Source organism: Nestor notabilis, unplaced genomic scaffold (assembly GCF_000696875.1).
Source record: "Nestor notabilis isolate BGI_N333 unplaced genomic scaffold, ASM69687v1 scaffold18356, whole genome shotgun sequence".
NCBI classification, from domain to species: domain Eukaryota; kingdom Metazoa; phylum Chordata; class Aves; order Psittaciformes; family Psittacidae; genus Nestor; species Nestor notabilis.
Genome location: NW_009932605.1, coordinates 13,357 through 33,342, shown reverse-complemented (window position 1 = coordinate 33,342; position 19,986 = coordinate 13,357). Strand labels below are relative to the sequence as shown.

At 37.2% G+C, this 19,986-nt stretch overlaps 1 protein-coding gene across 1 annotated transcript in view; it reads right to left on the bottom strand.

The window, feature by feature from the left end:
* Positions 1 to 3,174: 3,174 nt before the first annotated feature.
* SMCHD1 (structural maintenance of chromosomes flexible hinge domain containing 1) overlaps positions 3,175 to 19,986 on the bottom strand; it is a gene marked incomplete at its 5' end in the record, with an annotated part of 29,645 nt that continues 12,833 nt past the window's right edge. The window contains 14 exons of the mRNA XM_010016488.1: positions 3,175 to 3,565; positions 5,137 to 5,254; positions 5,970 to 6,128; positions 8,070 to 8,241; positions 8,747 to 8,817; positions 9,741 to 9,850; positions 10,694 to 10,884; positions 11,145 to 11,267; positions 12,313 to 12,398; positions 13,812 to 13,931; positions 14,112 to 14,238; positions 17,681 to 17,830; positions 19,003 to 19,134; positions 19,545 to 19,632. Coding sequence (XP_010014790.1) covers positions 3,466 to 3,565; positions 5,137 to 5,254; positions 5,970 to 6,128; positions 8,070 to 8,241; positions 8,747 to 8,817; positions 9,741 to 9,850; positions 10,694 to 10,884; positions 11,145 to 11,267; positions 12,313 to 12,398; positions 13,812 to 13,931; positions 14,112 to 14,238; positions 17,681 to 17,830; positions 19,003 to 19,134; positions 19,545 to 19,632 — 1,747 coding nt within the window. The remainder of the gene's footprint in view (positions 3,566 to 5,136; positions 5,255 to 5,969; positions 6,129 to 8,069; positions 8,242 to 8,746; positions 8,818 to 9,740; positions 9,851 to 10,693; positions 10,885 to 11,144; positions 11,268 to 12,312; positions 12,399 to 13,811; positions 13,932 to 14,111; positions 14,239 to 17,680; positions 17,831 to 19,002; positions 19,135 to 19,544; positions 19,633 to 19,986) is intronic.

Below are 19,986 nucleotides of genomic sequence, written 5' to 3'. Positions count from 1 at the left end.
ACAACATCCATAGCTCTTCCCTTGACCAGTGATGTAGTCACTCCACCAGAGAATGCCACTAGGTTGGTCAGGCAAGACTTGCCCTTGGTGAAGCCACACTAGTTGTCTCAAATCACCTCCCTGTCATCCATGAGCTTTAGCATAGCTCCTAGGAAGATCTGTTCTACCATCTTCCTAGGCACAGAGGTGAGGCTGACAGGTTGGTAGTTCCCAGGGTCTGTGTTTACACCCTTAAAAATAAGTGCAATGTTTCCCTTTTTCCAGTCACCAGGACTTCATCTGACTGCCATGACTTTTCAAATAGCATGGACATTTGCTGTTCCTGTATCATCAAACACACATGCCTTAGCAAGCTATACCTGCTTTGGGTGCTCACAACCTGAGTTGTGCTTCATTTGCCAAGGACAATGGAGTTTGTTTCACTTCCCTGTCCCTCCCAACTCAACTACTGAATCCCAGTTATCTAGAACTACAAAGCAATAGGGATGAAGGAATAGCTGCAGACACTGCATCCCTGGAAAAACACATCACAGCAAACAGCTTACCTCTCTTCTTACTGTAAGCACTGACAGTATGGACCATTCATCAACAGTGACCGCGAATCTCTTGACCAGCTTAGTTGAAATGGAGTTCAGAGTAACAATATAGACCTCATCAAATATGCACCTACTTCGGAGTCCTCAGAGCAAAACATACAGTTAATTATACTGCTCGAGTCTCACAAGGTGTCTCAACGGACATTCGGAATATGTGCATTTTACATCCAGCCTACTGACGTAGCGATACCCATAGCATCATCCTGCAGTGGTTCTCTGCCTTGCTTACTGCTCTGCCTTCCTTTCGCTTCCCTGGGCACCATCCTTTCCTCCTTCCCTCTCACTGCTCTCTCCCTGAACTGTAGCCCTTGGTTGACAACACACTCAGGCCCTGGAGGAGGCAGAAGGAAGTAACGGATGCAATACATGTGGCTAGGGAAGTACTGGAGAAGATGGTGACACTGGGATGGTAGAGTGGTGGCACCAGGGCTGTGGTAGTGGTGGTGGGGCTGTAACACCACAATAGCGTGGCTTGGAAGGGTAGGACTTGCCACTGACGCCCATAACTGGGTTACATGAGGTATCCCCACTTGCCTTACACAGGCAGTCAGCATCCTTGCTTGCTGGAAGAAGAGGTCTTACGTCTTTCAGTGGGGTAAATCTTCTCTACCTGTTGAGCAGGAAAACTGCTGCAGGGAATACAGGGCCCGCTGTGTGGAGTGGGGTCACCTGGCACAACAGTGGGGCTCCTACTCAGCTTTCTGACAGGGAGCAGTGATAGGTCCCCACGCACCAGTGCACACTGCAGACATCACCTCACGCTGGGACAGCAGCGCCACGTGAGTCTCTCTGGGAGTCTCTGTTGGAGAAAAAGGGAGGTGGTGAGGTCCTGTCTCCCTGGGCTGGGAGAGATGCCAGCAGCCAAGAGGGAACCCAGGGGACTCCCAGCCAGCCCCGCTCTGTGGCTGCTGCAGTACACCCAGGGCCTGACCTGATGTGCCTGCAGCCCACTTCCCCATCACTACCCAGCCCTGCTGTGCAGCTGCTCCACCTCCCTGCGGTGGAGGGGCAGGCACTGGCCCACCTCCACCCGGAGCTGCTTCCAGCCTCCACCAGAAACCAGCTCCTTGTTCCCCTGAGCTGGCCTGGGCTCAAGCCAGAACCACTTCGCACTTTCCCTGCACCACTCTCTACCAGCCCCTCGTGGAATCAGCAAGGACAACATACACACCCTAGTTTTCGGTCCCTAGTTTGCTCTGTTACAAGAGTAAAGAATGGGTAAAATAAAAAACCTGACACCTCTAGAGTTCAAGAGTTTTGTCAGCGCTTTGAACCGCTATGGAAAGCAGTAACGTGAACTCTAATAACTTGAAGTCATCTGCTGAAAAATCCTGAAAACTCCCTGGTGAAATTTCCTGAAATCTCCAGTAACTGTTGCACAACTCTGGAAACCTCCTTAATTTCCTGCATGCTTCTTCCAGCAGGGAGATTCATCACATGCCTTCGGTGGTCAGTACTGGCACTACCAGCATCAAGAGGTGAATTTCAAAAGGAAACATTTCTGCTAGAATATATATTTAATCAAACAAGATTCAAGGTCATCTGGAAATTAGGAGGTGAAGGCTGGGCAGATGTCAGAACTTAAAGAAATGAATTTAAAAGAAGTACAACCAAGTAACTTGGTGTGGTGGGACAATTTCTTACATGGCAAACGTTCCCGTATGGCAGCCTGGTTCAATCAAGTCTTGCTGTCTAAATTTTGAGCTGAAAAAACAGGAAAAAGGGCTGAGGCAGGGCAGGCATAGTTCTTGGCTGGTGTTACATGTTATACTTGAATATATTTCTTTAAGAATAGGACAAAATGATGTCTGAAGTAATTTAGACTACCTTTAAGACACGAGGTTTTGGAGACCATTCCACCACTACTTAATTTTTCCTTAATAAATTCTGTTGAGGTATCTAGAATTTCCTAACAGAATTATTCTATCTTCAGCTTAAGTCTCCACTTCCAACTTTTAATATGCATACACACAGTTCAACTGCAAGAATTTTTGTTTTTCCTTTGTGACATCACCATTCCTACTCGAATCCCTCTGTCAGTTACACCTCTGGTGTCAAGGACCAATTTTTGGTCTGCTTAAGCAGTGGGTTTTTTTATAGGCGTTGTGGTAATATAGATGTTGAAAAGTAGCTAGCATTGGTTCAGTATTCTATCTCATCTGCACCCATGAAGTATCCCTACTCACCACTCTCCCAATCCTTAGAATAGCCTCCTAATGAACCTGTTAAGACTCTTCATACTGAGAAGTTACTACTTTGTTTTTTCCATTGGCACTGTCTGCAGGAGATATGAATTCCCATGTTAATTCCTTGGGTCTAGCCGCAGATACTGGCTTGTTGTTAACCACCTAAAGACTCCACAAACAGCTGTGGTTAGATCTCAGTTATATCTCTGCTCAAAATCTCCCTTTTATATTGATACCACCTTGACAGCTCATCTGTTAAAGAGCAATCCAGAAAGTTCTCTAACCCAAAACAGCCCAGGATGCTTTTAAAATTAAAACCCTCATTTCATGGCACAATCTGTTGACCTAAGTATTACAAATTATTGTATTGGCAGTGCTTTGTATTGAAGCAGTTTTATTGAAAAGATTGATTTTTTTCATAAATAAAAAAAGGATATATTTTAAACTTTTTTCACACATGAACATAAAAACTCTGAAAGCTTTTAGAAATGAAAATTAACTATACAAAAATTAGGCTATCAATGCTAAAGACTTATTTTTTGTTACTACTAACTGAAATACATCTATATCTTCAATCAGTATAAAAATCTTCATCGTAATGGGTAGTACAACATGAGTATTTTTCTTTAACTGAACGTATTCACATTTTCAGTACAGAGCCATTTCCAGCAAGTCTCATCAGTCTATGCCTTTCTCTTTCGTGAAGTTCCATTAAGTTCTGAAGTGGGTATTTGCAGCAATTGCTGCTGCTTCTTTGTGGTAGAGGAGATCCATTCTTCTGAGCTAGACAAAAACATAGCACAGTACATTATAAACCAAGCCTTTTCTTTCTATATGTTTTATCTCTATTTGCTATAACTGATGCAAAAGCACAGAGTTCCCACTAGTATAAAAATTATAAACCCCCATATTTGTGCACAGCTTCTTATTCTTGGAATTATTTTGTTGAAATGAGTAATAGCATCAGGCTAATACTAGATGGTCTAAATATATAGCCAATTAAGTTCTACATATGGATAAAAAAATTAACAACAAATATAAGGAGACATAGTAATATAGTAAACACTAGTTCTGAGATTTACAGAACACAAGTGAGTAAGATATAAATAATCTCAAAAATATGACCACAGTTCAGCAACAAATTGTTGTTGCTGAGAAGAGACATGAGAAATGGTGTCCTGGGTTCAGCTACAGCAGTCATTTTTTCTCCTTCTTAGTAGCTGGTGCAGTGCTGTGTTTTTGACTTTCAGTCTGGGAACAATGCTGATAACACCGATGGTTTTAGTTGTTGCTCAGTAATGTTTACTCTGACCAAGGACTTTCTCAGTCTCATGCTTTGCCAGAGAGGAGGGGAAGCCAGGAGGAAGCAGAGGCAGGACACCTGACCCAAACTGGCCAAAGGGCTATTCCACACCACAGCACGTCATGCCCAGTATAGAAACTGGGGGGAGTTACCCGGAAGGCCAGATCGCTGCTCGGGTCGGGCTGGGTATCGGTCGGCGGGTGGTGAGCGGTTGTGTCCTTTTCCCTTGTTATTCCTCTTATCATTATTATTGGTAGCAGTAGTGGTTTGTATTATACCTTAGTTACTGGAGAGCTGTTATCTCAACTCGTGGGAGTTACATTCCTTCGATTCTCCTCCCCATCCCTCCGGGAGCGGGGGGAGGAAGGAAAAGGGGGGGGAGTGAGCGAGCGGCTGCGTGGTTCCAAGTTGCCGGCTGGGCTTAAACCACGACAAATGGGAAAGTCAGTTCCATGTCATCTTGAAGATATAGACTTAGAGATTTCCCTGATACTTTTTTTGGGTGTACCAATGCCCAGTAGCCACAGAGGCAATATAGAACTATATACACACAAGTAAAGATAACTGTCTTAAATACTTTAACATCAGCTCACCTCAGACAGTTACTTAGAAAAAGTTATGCAAGAATGATTCTCTGTTCATCTCCTCTAGTATTTGACATCTCACCTTAAAAGAGTTTACAGACCAAGCCATCTTAAATATTTCTGAGGTGTAACAAAGTTGAATACATGGGGAACATGAATGCACAAAGATGACAATCAATCAGTTCATACAGAGAAACAGAGTTAGCAAGCAAATATTTGTATTGAAGATTTGTATTTGTATCATTAAATAACAGCAGAAACTTTCAAGGAAGTAAAAATTACCTTGAAAATCAGCCTTACACAAACTCTACTCTTTGGTTGCTGTACACAAATATGCTTTAAAAAAGAAAATAAATTATATATCTCCCATGCAAAAAACAAAAAAAACCCAAAACCAAAACCCAAACAAGAGTAGTTTTTGAATTCAGGAAATGGGAAAATAATGACTAGATTCAGAATAGACTTACCTATACAATTTTTTCACTGTTTCTCTTCGCATTCTTTTGGGAGGGATGGGGGTGTCAGGCATATCTAACATTACAGGCTGAAGTAATGATTCAGTGACTTTATCTGATGAAGTCATACCTATGAAAAAGTGGCAAGTAAGAACAAATTAAAAAAACCCCATGTGAATCCTATTAGTAACAAATGGTCCCTGTAACAGTAGTGTTAAACTTTTGAAGTAAGACTTTAGACATGCCATAAAATTTACAGCTATCTCATGTCTGAAACTGAGTTCAAAGATGACAGGTAAACACATCTGCTTTATTTATAGTTGTCACAGAGTAAGTGTTGTTTTTTTAGATATATTTTGAAATACCACAAATGATTCAATATTGACATAAACCCAATTTCTAACTCAGAAATACTGTCTCTGCAGAATTAGGTGCATTTCTTTTTATAGCACTATGTTTTGTTTGTGTTTCCTTAGCAAAAGCAATTCAGGTCTTTATTACGCAGTCATTTCAAAAAGAATGGCAACATTCTCTAGCACTGGGCCAGCTGGCCGGTTAGTTATATAATCTCATATTAGTGAGATCCTAGTTTCATGTTCACAAGATACTAACTGACCACATTTTTATTATCTGAATATACTACAGGGCAGTGCTGTTCTAAGCAACATCCACAGCCTCATACTACTGGTTTTTCTTTTTTTGAGACATTTCTAAGCTCTAAATTTACTTTAACAATCTCCCTTCATAGTTTGAACATGTTAGTTTGTAAGAGGAGAATTCATCTGGATGCATGAATTAACAGTTCTCCTCCTTTAGGACACCAAAAATATAATACAATAACCTACCCAATTTTTGTTCTATTAGCTTGAGGCTTTTCTCTTGTTCAGCAAGTTCCTGTTTTTTCTTTTGCATTTCTGGAGCGTTAAGTGACTGCAAATGTAAATCAAGGTCCTTATTCACATTATCAAGTTTCACCACTGCTGTACGGTATTGCTGAAGAAGATCTAATTGAAGAGTAAAATAATAAAACAGAAAACAGAAACTAAGTGGTCATTTTGATTTAGAAGGCTACTAAATACAACCCACAATGTAGAAGATTCACAAGAAAATGTCTTTCAAAAGCATTACTTAAAAAACTCCATCCAAACTTACAGTGGACCAGTTGTTAAACTGAGTAAAAAAAAAAAATCACACAAGTATTTTGACTCTTCTTTTCTTTTTGAGCCTGTATCTTAGATCACAAAGTACCAGTGAATTCTGAACATAATGCGGCTAACAGGCATTTCTTTAGACATCTTGTCACTTGTGTGCTCCAAACTGAATTCTTCTGCTTTTAATGCTACAAAGCTGAAGCTCATATTACTCACTTGAGTTTTAGTCCACCTTGTGGAACAAGAGAATATTTACTGAATTTCACTTTGTCTCACCTACAGATATTTAAACAAGGACACAGCAGCAGACTCAAATAAACAAAAGCCTATTTTGCTGACAAACTTTATTCCTCTTTTAACATGTAGAATTTTTCTTTGTCTAGGCATTGAATAAATGTCAGGTAATAAAAGGTTCAAGGACGCTAGCCCAGGCTCATTCATTTTACTCTGTGGTGAATATGAGACAGCACAAAGCTTAACTGAACACTAAATTATCTTATGTTTGCCACAGGGTGAAAGCATTCACATAGTTACTGAAGACTGACAAAAGGCACCGTAAATTCTTAGTATGGTTTATTTCAGAAGTACCTTGTCAGTGTAATCACAGTGTGAATAACTACTTCACTTTTATGCTACAAACACAGAAGAAGAGCAAGTCAAAACTAATGTTAAGGCTGAAATTCAGTTCAAAAGTTTTGTGCAATGAGATGCTTTATATGGAATTTCACTATTATTTTCCTTTAAGTGTCTAGTAACTATCCAAGAGAAATTAAAACATGCCTTTTCTTCTGCCATGATTGTCCCTGTACTAAATTACAGACAATTCCAATTTAATTCACATTGGGTAGCAACAATTGAAGATGTGTTGACAGAAAAATATAGTGTGCTAAACCCAGCATACTTCAGTCTGTAGCTGAAATGCTTGCTATGGTTTCTCAACATGTAATATATTTTTACTGAAATGCTTAGGAAAGATCTTCTTAGTCTTCCTTCTCCCTCAATTGGTCAATCTTAGGTAGTTTGCTCATATTCAAAGTTACTCCAATAGGTACCGGTGTTCTCTCTCTCTCTTGTTCTTCCCCACTCCTCTCCATTGCACATTTCTAGGAAGATTGTCATGAAGAAACTTCATTTCCTTTCTTTTGAAAATAAAGTATTTAAGAACAACTTTATTTGCGATTAAGACTTTTCAATGTTTTATAAATCAGTCAGGTCAGCTGTCATGTAAAAGAAGCCGTTATCTTTTAACTTACAACCTTTATTCTGAAAGGAAGACTCCAGACATAATGAAATGTAAGAGATCTCACAGGAAATATAAGTCATCTTCCTGTTAGGGAAATATTGTAGAAGATGTTGTGCATGACTCTTATGAGAACAGGAATATTTCTACCACTGCTTCATAGAACTTACTTGTACAGTAAGAAATTCTGAATTGCTGTATGGTATTCCTAGAGAAGAAAGACCCAAAACTTATTTTTCAAGGATGCTGGAATTCAATCAGCTCAAGCTTCTCACACCTGCTGTTTGAATGATTACCACTGCTTTTACTCTTTAACAGGACTAAGATAAAGGGGGAATAACTCATGACTATTATATCTTCTTTCAGGAAATTTAATAGCTGTAAACTTTCAAGAAAAGGGAAATTCATAAATAGGACACCATACAGATCATATTTCTTAAAATAACTTAATGCTAAATTGAAGTTTTCCTTTTTATATTACGTAAGAGAATAACAAACATAGGCAAGCAATATAATTTTGGAAGTTTTGCATTTTCATTACTTCATTAACCCACCTATCTGTCCAGCAAAAGTAGAGTAAAGTTTTGGCATGGGTGCTCCAAATACCATTCCTCTGAGTTTGTCCATTGGAGGAGCTTTATTCTGAAGGCCTCCAAATTTTCCATTACTACGAATCCTGTCTCCTGCCCTAGTCAGCAAAGTAGGGCAATGTGTAATTTTTACAACCTACACAGGCATAAAATGTGAAACTAAATTAGTAACTCCATGGAAAAAAGTTTTCAGCAGTGCTGCTGTGAAGCTTCATATCTTTGTCATGATGCACCTTGTTCTCTAATGAGAATGTATTTTATGACATTACATTTCATGACTTTTGGTTTCAAGTAATGCTAATTTTCAACATATACTATGGTAGTAATGTCAATGAACTTCAGCACTGATAAAAAATGTGAGCACTTTTTTAAAGATAAACTAAAAATGTTTATCTTTAAAAACGTGGTCTCATGCTTCATGTCAACATTCACATAATGGAATTTGTTGAATAGAAGTAGTTTTGCCACTGCCAGTAAGAGAGATTTCATTCACTGTTAAGTGCATCGAGACCCACAGACAGTAAACATACTTACAACTAATGCAGCATTAAACTCAGCAACTAATCTAAGTTTGTAATGTATTAAATATATAACTATGTAATATGTTTGTTTTAAAAATATAACGAATAATTGAAACATACCTCTTTTCTATAATGGTTGGCAGCATCCAAATTATCTATAATGATAGTGTCACCCAAGAGCATCCCAAACACTGAAAAATGTAATTTTTTGAACCATTAAACTTCTCAGCAAACAAAATAACTTGAGTTTTGAAAAATCAATTCTGAGGCATCATTATTACAGCTTTTCAGATAAGTACCAGGAAAACATCAGCTGCATGTTTTCAATGAAATTAGCAATCTTCTGTTTTCATCAAAGAATTCATAAAGAAAAGATTTAGTATGTTTACAGTCAATTATGCCATAAGGCAATTATTTTCCAAAGTACTCTCTCAGTATCTTACTTTTACATTTATGAAGACACACATAATAAAATCCCAAATTTTAGGAAATTATATAAATGATAATTCTTTTAAGTCCTTCTTGAATTGTGTTCCCAGTTTCTTAATACGTTTCTTAACATTCAATGGGTTATCAAACAAAAAAACCCAACACATCACAGGCTGATGATCCGACTGAGTTTAAGGCTTTTCTTTTGCTAATAAAAAACTGTTCTATACAAAGCCTAACTTGATGCAGCCTTGCATGAGATATGTCAAGCAATGTGGCTTTTAAATTCCCCTGAGGGACATGGAGAAGAATTTATCATAAAAGTCTCTGACAGTATCTAATTTTCTGAAAATAAACTGGACTAAAAATTGCTTTTTATGAAAAGATGAGTATTTCAATACTGAGAAGTTGTGAAGTTAAATGAAAAACTTATTGAAATAATTACAAATTCCAACTCTCCATATTAACGACTAGATCTCCTTAATTTAAGAAAAAAACTGTAGGAAAAGGATGTGGTCTCTGTCTCTCAGTGCCACCTCCCTGTGGGTGCCAGTGCTTTCCTGTCCTCCCTGGTATTTGAAAATGTCTCAATGAAGATTACTGAATGTATTATGATTTTTGATGTTTCTGTATTTTATTTATTAAACAGAAAGAAATTATGAAGAACTTCTTTAGTATCATTTACCTGTTTGACAATGCTCTACATTATCTGGAAATGTTAACAGATCTCTGGCAAATACAGGATTTCCAATAGGTCTGAAGAACGTTTTTCCATTTCTTAAGTGAGGTAAAGGCCTGGTTAAAGAAAGGGAAGAGCGAAGGAGAAAAGAAAAGAAAAAAAAGTATGTAATTTGTGTTTATTTCATTATTGCTCCTGACAATCTCGTCAGAAATCCCAAATTGAATCGAACACATCTTAACACTTCCACATTAGGTGCAAAAGGATCCCAACACTATCTAAAATGCCAGTGATATTAAAGACTCTTTGGTAAAACACTAATTTGTAATGAGATGTATATCCGACAAATCCATGTGACCAATTTTACAGGCAAGTTTTAATAATCTGTTTTGTAAAAATTGAGATTTTGGACCTTATAAATATATCTGCATATCATATCTTTTCTAAAAGGCATTCTTTATGATATTAGCAGTCATCTACAAAAGAAATTATTTTCAGGCATGGAATTACTGTGTTTTCCTTTATATTCCAGGAAACCAGAACAGCAAAATTAATTTTTATAACTACAGATGATTTTAGGGAATGTACACTGGAACTGGATTTTTAAAAAAGTTAGTATTTGATGTGAAGAACCAGAATTAATTACAAAAAAGTTCCTGCTCTAGAAAAAAACATGTAGAAGTGAAGAAAAGGTAGATTGTCTTCTCTTTAATAGAAAAACTCTATTGAACAAAGAACAATGCACCGCAGAGGAAGATATAAAGCTACAATTTCAGCTAACACTTCAAGTGACGTTACTGTTGCTGTAATTATGAAGCCAGAAATTCTTTACTTTGAATCATGATTTGAATCATCCTATTAAAGGTGTGAAGTTCAAAAAATGAATTAGACAAGGAAAAGAAAAAAGGATTAAATTCGTAAGAAATACAAATGCAGAAGTTTCATTGTTTTTTCCCTACCTGTTCCAATCAGGGAGTGTCTTCTTGTAAATCGAGTCAAGAGGTAACACTTGCTGTCGACCTTGAGTTTCATCAAAGATAGAACGAGCAGCTTCAGTAGTCAGTGTAACTACACAGTCCATGTCGCTTGCCAAATGCCAAGAAATAACTTTTGCTGCTTCGTTATCCTCAATTTGTGCTAAATGTGCAATCTGTGCCACAGAAGTTAGAACAGTCAACACAGAAGCCAAGGCCACGTCCCCTTTTCATACTAATCACAATAATCCTGCAACTTCAATCAGACATTTAATTCCCCTGTTGATGGCTCTGTTAGAGCTGGTCATCTGATGGGTTAAGAATGCTGTCTTCTTTTCAATACTCCTCAAAAATTACTTGCATATTTGGTTGGCTAATATTTCATTGCTACTATATAACAACCAAACTCATCTGAAGGCTCAGAGAGAAAACTCACCTTGCCTAAAATATCCTGGTTGCCTTTTGGATAGTTTGGGAGGGTACAAGTTCGCCTTGGCTGTTTCATTACTCCTTCTTGATCCAACATCTTTTGTTTTATAAGAGAATCCACATACTGAAGCTGAGAATTAAAATTTAAAGTTAGCAAGCATGTATCATTGGGCTGAGCTGCAGAAGTAGTTAGTTTACCTGTTCTCAATCAAGTTCTAATGAAAAGCCTTCAATAAAATGGAACAGACTCTTAATACATAGAGGACTATGCATATAATCTCAGAGGAGAGCAAAAGGAGGCACACTGCACTTGTGACTATGAACTTTTCTATTACTACTTTTTTTGTTTTAAAGACTTCAGGGAGCTTATCACAAAGAGCTACCCAAGCTTGATTAGAGCTAAAACTGAATAAAGTTTAAAACAGCAGGAAAAGACAAGCACAACTGTACAAAAAGAAGCAGTTTTAGAAGTGGACTATATCCAGGCCTGAAAAATGTAGCCAGCAGGGGGAACCTGGGTACCATGACTGCAGAATGTGTATAATTTAATTTTACTGATTTGTGATTGACTATAAAACTTATTTTTATTTGATCTAAGGAAGGATGATTGTTTACCTATATATTCTTTAAAGTGTTAGTAGCTTTCTGTAAAGAGTTTTAATAACATAATCGGATCTTCATAGGAAATTAGCAACGGGCTACATTGCTCTGATTCTTTCAAATATACTTTTATATCGACTTTGTCAGTAAGATATGAAATCCTCTAATTATCACAAAAGAAGTGCTTCCCTTTGGTTTACTTTTGCCAGAACACATCCAGTGTATATTGATCAGCCTGCAAAAACCTAATATGAAAACGACCAATACCAGTAACACAACTGTTAACCTTAGCAGAAAGGTAAAAACAAGATCCAGACATGGATCAGAAATAAGTTTTTCTTATTTCTCCAGCAATTTCTTTAAGAGATAGTCACATTAGCAGAAAAGTAAATTAAAGAAATAAATTAAGTTTGGCATTGTTACACAAATCATCCTTGTGGTTTAAATTTTCATGGTTTCTAAATAGGTGCTTGTGTATATACCAGTGTGATTCCATAATATTGTATAATGATAGCAATTTCATACTAGATTTATTTTTTAAGATGCTACAGAGGTTAGTGAGACATAAGTCATACTGTGTTTGTCTGTGGTAATTCAATTTGGTGTTTTTTCAGTTCGCTCTTCAGATGTGTTTCTCTTGTTTCAGCTTCTTTAACCTGACCTGAAAACAATGAAATCAACAGAGAGTAAGGAAATACTAGAAAGCAATGGAACACTTCTTAGAGAATTTCTTACAACTTCTCAGAATTATGCCATCCACAGCGGATCCTACCTACTTCTTAATTTCAGCATAGAATATCAAGATTTGTCCACAAAGATCTTGTGATTTGTCCAGCTTCTAAGCTGTTTCAACAGCTGACATCTACTTCAGCTTCAGCAAACAATGGCACCAGTCTTTAGATCAGCCTGAGAATATAAGCTCTTTTTTTCTTTTCATCCTCAATTATCTTTCCAAATCTTTCTCTAACATGTGAAAGGGCAAGAGGGAAGGGAAGAGTGGCAGCTGGCACTTCCCTCTTCAGTCTCTTATGTGGAACACCACTTCTTGAACACTATTTCCTCAACTCTCGTATCTCAACTGAAGCAATTTTGAAAACAAATGAGTAAACAGGTGAGTTGCTTTCCACTCTCTCTCTTCAAATAGGTTTATATATGGAAATGTTATTTAAGCATGAAGTATAATGTTGTGCTCTAACTTACTCTCTAGAGATGTGCAAAAATCTGCAAATACGAAACAAAACCTTTTGCCTTTCACACTGGAATTCAGAAATTTGCACCCATAATGGTAACAGGAAGCAAGCAACAGAAACATAGCCTGTGCTAAAATTACAAGAAACAGCAGCATCTTTTAATTCCAGCATGCTTTACCTACATTTAATTATTACTTATAATAAAATTTCAAAATGCATTTATTAAATCAAAGCTTCTGATCAACAGACAAGATGATTGATTCAAACAAAAATATAATGCAAAGAAAACATTTCCTTTATCTCTCCCATTCCCACAAACCACTGCCCTGACACCACTCTGCTGTTTAACAGACTATATAAAGGATTACATTTGCTGACAAACATTGAGATAAACAATTAATAGCTACACAATACTTTTGAGTAATGTACACAGGGTCAGAATGTGGGCAGAAAGAAGTAACATTTTGGAAACGTAAGACTATCTTTTTGAAAGAGGATTATTGATGGTTCATTCCCTAGGACTGTTTTTAGGCAACTGTTAGATATCCAGATCAATGAGCATTCACACGTCCATTGCAAAGATGGGAGTGCAAGGCAGTCATGGAAAAACAGAATGAGACTACAAACTTCAATGTTTTATTCCTCCTTTTGACAGTTCTGGAATAAGACGTTCTACCTCAAATCAAGACCCTTTACAGGCAGGTCAATCAAATAAGTAGATGCTTCCCTGCTAATTTAAAGATACACTCACACCTGCTGCCCTCTAATTACTGTATCTCATGATTTCAATATGTATTTGCCTCCCTCTCTCTATATTCTCAAAATTATTAAAGGAAAAAAGTTTAATTCCCAGGAAATTTATTTATATATTTGATTGAACTTACATTTAATTTCATTTACAAGCTGATTAGTAGTATCTAACCAATTTCTGTAAACACCAATGGACTGAGATAATTGGTCTCTCTCCCTTGTAAGTGTTGCCATCTGTTGCTGCTTCTTGAAATCTACAGAAAGAAATACATGTATTTTTAGAAAAAAAACCAAACCAAAACAGTAACGTACTTAGTTGGTTTAAATATCAGCAAAAATCTCTTAAGTTATTACACAGTTTCGAAGAAGTATTATGGACCTAAAAATAATTGCTTCTAAAGAAAAGCAAGCATTTTAAAGTAACTGAAACATACCATTGTAAAACATAAATGACAGACGATAAGGCTCCAAAGGTTTTTTCAAAGCTGGAAGATCTGGCTCGAATACAAGAATATATTCAGTGCTGTCTCTTCCAGGACTGTTTTCAGCCAGCACTAGACTCTAATAAAGCAAACAAACAAACAGATGTAAGTTTATATATACACTTGCAGCGACACAAAAGAAAATAAACATTCTTCAAATACTAAATCTTATAGTTACCTAACACATGATGCCTACACAATATTACTACAGTTTTAAGTATTGGCTTGGAAGTGCCTTTTGTAACTATTAAAGAGAAGTTAAATACAAAGATTTAGCAGTAACTATTTTAATATTTAAGATTGTCATTTTACCTGTTTAAAGAGCCTTATTATTGTTGGCTATATATTTAAGAGACATATGCTCAGAAAAAAATATTCTCTGCACTGTCCCGCAAGACTTCCTCAGATGTACTTCATTCAGCTTGTGAACAAATGCAAACGGAACATTAAAAAGAAAGGCCCGATGCATAAACAGAGAAGGGAAAACAAACTATTCCCAGTGCTGAGTTAAAGTTACTGCTGTTACCATGGAAGTAGACAGCAGGTCCCAAATGAATAAAAAATATATATCCAAACACTATCATGAACATCAATTCCATTTTTTATCAATTCCTTATTGAAAAGGCAAGCTAAATCCTTTGCCTTTCTTTACAAACACAGGAAATATTATAAAACCATAAAGAATGATAAACAGAAATAAAATTAGTATAGTAATATCTAAATGTGCTGTTACTTTGGGAAAGGTATCATGCATAAAATGAATAATGCTTATAATAAAACTCATACTGTTTCCACCTTTAACATGTAGAAATTGCTACTCAACTGGCCAAATCAAGAGAGAGGTAGTTGCAGCCTAAAAGAAGAGATAGATATATAACCTTCAAAGAAAGTCTTTATGGCTTTCAAAAATATTGCAGCTACATATTCAATCAGGAGAAGTCTGTAGGGGAAATATAATTTCCTTAAGAAAATGTACTAATATATACTAATGTATACTAATAAAAATCTAAACATTTTCCCTCATTAAACAAGTTTACTATTCCTGAACCTCAGTGTAAGGTTAAACATGTCAGATTATCATCTTCATTATAATGACGGTAACTGTATATAATTATATTTATAAACAAGATGTAACAATTTCAAGATACTTTAAATAAACAGTGGTGTGTCCCATCCCCTCCCCATTAATCATATGAAAAGTATATTGCATCACAACCAACAAATTCTTTGCAGATGAGCTTCGAGGGTTGTTTAAAGTCAGAGAACTTGGTATAAACTAGACAACTGAAAACTGCCTGTAGAGGGGAAGAGATACAGGATTCACTGAAATGGAATTACTCCCAGTGGAAGACTAGGGAACACAAGTTACTGTCAAAAGCAGTAGGAACTCATCAAATCACAATAAAGAGAAAGCAGAAGAATGCAACAACCTCCTCCCACCTCAAACCAGGAACATACAAGTAGAAAGAAAAAGCATCTGCTTACTAAAACACTGTAAAACCCAAAAATCCAAAACAAGCCAAACAAAAAAATCTGAAATATCCACCACCCCGCCCCTCATTACACAGGTTGGTTGTTACTGAAGCAAGGCTGGAGTATTTAGGTAACAATGGATAAACAGCAGGTTATTAGCACATGGAGACAAAAAAATTGCTACTTCTGCATCAGTGAGGAGTCTGAGAAATTATCCAGTAATTTTTTCTGAACTGTCAGACGTCACTCTATGGGGTTATTATTCCCTTCAGTAGCATGAAGTTATAAACATCTGTTCAAATTTCTACCACCAGGTGTAAATGCAAGATTTGCAGAGAAAAACACCAGTTCATTAAACCACTGGTTACAGCTCACCCCTTACCTATGCTTTTGCACTTTTTCCCAGCCCAGCTGCCCAAGAAAAATGTGCTCATGAACCAGTTAATAAACTACTCCTGAAGCATGGCTGGGGAACAAAAGAAACTCAGAGTTCACGATAGATCAATTAGTATATTAATTTTATCTGATACTTCGTCCATGCATTTTATTTTTCTAGCTTGTTTTTCTTATATATTTTGTCACTTTTCCTTATGGATCAGAGTAGACCATGGCTTGACAGATTGTTCACAGAAAAATGTTTGCCTATGTTAACTGGATTTTTCTGTTCTTTGCTGTAATAATAATAATAAATAATTCAGAGAATTATTTATGCTGTGTCATTAAGTTTCATCTATGTAGTTTCATAAAAGCAGTTGATGTGCTGAATAAATTATGAATATTTTAGTGGTTCTAATGGGATTTTATTGTTGTGATTTCCAAGATGTATTATGAGATTTTGTAGTTGTTGTTAGGGCAGCATCTCCCTCTACCTGGCACACACTGATGCTGGCCTGCTGGGAAGTGTCTTCCAATGAGTGAGTTAAAAAACACGGCTAAGGAAATTTACTTAAGAAGTTGGATCCTCCTTCAGTACACCTTCTAAATGTTTGAAGATTTGCATAGACTTCAGGCTAGTAAAACATGTGACAGAGGAACCAAACAAAACAGGGGTATATGTTTGCTGCTCTGCAATTCTTATATGATACTTCAGCAACTTTAAAAAAACCCCAAACAGTCTATATACACCTATTTCATTGCATGAAACAGCCCTATTGACTGAAGTTCTCTGTAGGCTTTTAAGAGAGGTATTGTGACCATTCCACTCTGATCAACTGCGTTTTTGGGTGTGTTTTGAACAGTTTCTGGTTTTGTGCATATGCATGTTTTAATTTGTGTCTTTTATGTTACAGTTTACAACAATTGTTACAAATGGAACTCAGAGGTCTTAAAAATTCAACCTGTATTTGTTGAAGAAAAGTCACTGTGACGACCTGACTACAATGTGCAGTACTTTCACAGGCATGCATGATGCTACAGCTGGAGATCCGAACTGAAATAAGTCAAGTATTTTTAACAGGCAAGGGTATTAGTAACTGAAGAGTAAAGAGAAAGAGAGAAGTAGCAGCTTTATCTTTACTTCCTCGAATGAGGGCAGGATGCCTTTCCGCAAAATATATATAAACCTAGACAGCTTGACAAAATGCAAGAGAACCTGGTAAAATTTCATTACATATATATGTGGGTGTCAGACTAAATGATCTCAAGATCTTACAGCCAGATAGTATTACAAATAAAAATGTAAACTACCACTAATATTAATGGTTTAACTACGAATTAGTGAAGTGTTATTTACATGTGAAATTCAAATGAAGATTTATCCTGGATGCCCCTGTATGTCCCAGTCCCTAACTGAATGTACTCGTAAACCTCCCTCGCTTGGCAAGGATAAACAGTTTAAAGAATGTCCTTCATTCAGGTTTTCTGAAAATCAGAAACCAAGTAATAAAGAGAAGAAATAATTTATCTACTGATCTGTAAGGGAAGGCTACAAGAGGGGATGCTAACCCTCTACAAAACATGACGAGGTGCAAGTTCGACTTTGAAACTGTAGGAAAATAGGCCCCATTAGATCTACTGCTCATGCAGCTAACTATTTTAGTCACACTTACAATTTCAGCTGATCCTCTCTCAAATGGAAACTCAGCTGTACTGACTTTCCCCTGAAATTGTGGGATCTCTGTATCATCTTCATTGGGGCTCTTAATTTTTGCTATTATTCTGCCAACTAGATCAATTCCAGTGTGGTTGTTGTATTCATCCTGTAAGTAAAAAAGACAAAAAAGTTAGTCTGGAATATGAACTAAGTAATCAATTTATGTACTCTATGGGGTTTATGTGGCAAGATGCTGGCTGTGGCGGGGCTGCAGGAGTGGCCTCTGTGAGAAAAGGCTGGGGCTGCCCTGTGCTGTTTACAACCCACCCACCAGGCACAACCCAGACCCTCAGCCAAAATAGTGGCTGCTCTGGGAAAATGTATTTTAAAAAACGGCAAAAATGCACTGGCTGAGAAGAAGGGGGAAAAAGCCCATGAGAGACAGCAGAAGGAACACCAAGGTGAGAGGAATAGGAGGGGATGGGGATGAAGGCACCAGAGAGAGATTCCCCTCGGCTCATGGGGAGACCATGGTGGAGCAGGTATTTCCCTGCAGCCTATGAAGGACCTTGTCAGAGCTGATACTCATACGGCAGCCCATGGAGGGCTGCAGCCTGCAGGGAGGCTCACACTGGAGCAGATCACAAAGTACCTCAGTACTGCATGGAGGGACCCACACTAGAGCTGGGAAACTGAGGAGTAAGGAGCAGCAGAGAAGAGCAGTTATGGGCTGACCGTGCCCCGCATTTCCCACCCGGTGCCACCTGGGGAAGGGTAGAGAAGTCTGGAGCAAAGTGAGCCTGGGAAAGGGTGGGGTGGAAGGTGTTTACTTTTTTTTGTCTTTGTTTCTCACTACACAAATCTATTTTAATTGGCGATAAATTAATTTTCCACAAGTCAAGTCTGCTTTGCCCATGGCGGTAACTGGTAAGTGATTTCCCTGTATCCTTGTGAACATTCAAAGTTCAGGAAACCTTATGTTTTTGTAATAGAAGGTTTCTAAGAGAAACTGTCTCCTGGAAGAAAAATCATGGAGAGAAACATCTGCTATATATATGTGGTTTTCCCACTAGAATCTATTCTTAAAACACCTTTTTTTCCTGTGGCAACAAGAAATGGGTTTCAGTTGAGATGCCTGACAGCAAGGACTGAATGTTTCAGTCATCTGTATGTAAATAAAACAAGATGCACCTGTCAAACTGGAAATCATTTGATGCACCTCTTTTTTGTGAAGTTAATCTGCAGAAAGATACAACAATACCTTACAGGAAAATTTAACATACTTTTAGCAGTCATACATATTTCCCTAATTACGATTTTGTATTTAAGTATAGTTACCATTACATGGAGGCATAAATCCTTAACCAGTGTACGGCTAGTAAGAGCTCGAACATTCGAAACTGCTGGAGTAGCTGGTAAAGAATCAGGTAACAAGCGTACAGGGTCATTAGGTACAACGTCAACTATAATCTAGCAGAAAAAGGAGGAAGAATAAAATAAAACAAAATAAAATAAAGACTGATATAATTCACCCTGCACACATGGGTTGCTCAAAAAATATGGAAACAAATGCATGTGAAATTTACTGAGAATCTTGAAATAAATTAGCATGACCATAAACCAGTTACAGTATGCTGTAACTGCAAATTATGCAGCTCTCTTTATTCCACAATATTTCTGCTTAGTTATAAAAGCTACTGAAAATATATTTTCATAATCAACACTTTAAAATCAGTGACTATTAAAAATAAAAATACATTTCTTTTGCAAAGCTTGCATGTGAGCGTATTTACATTCTGAATCTACAAAGTATCATACTTCTCCCAGATGATTCTGTATTACATGTTCTTGGCTACATGTAATTAATTATAGATTCAAACCTGGTCACTGGTGAGAATGTTTGTCTTATCCATTGCGAAGGCAAACTGGATATTGTAAGTGCCAACTCGCTCTGGAACCACTTTATCCCTAAATAAATCAAAACGAAAAACAAGCAAAAGGGAGTCAATATTAAAGTGTCAAGTATATAAGTATGCAAGCAATCTAAATTCTGAGTATTCCTCCAAAACTAGTTACAAAGTCCTGTTAAGTACTCCTCTATAATCATGGAATGGTTAGGGTTGGAAAGGACCTTAATATCATGGAGTCATAGAATGGTTTGGGTTGGAAAGGAACTTGAGACCATAGAATCACAGAATGGTTCAGGGTGGAAAAGACTTTAAGATCATCTAGCTTCCCCTCCACCTAGACACCCCTGCCATAGGCAGGGGCCACTCCCACTAGAACATGTCACCCAAAGACTTCCTAAGAAAACACACTAAA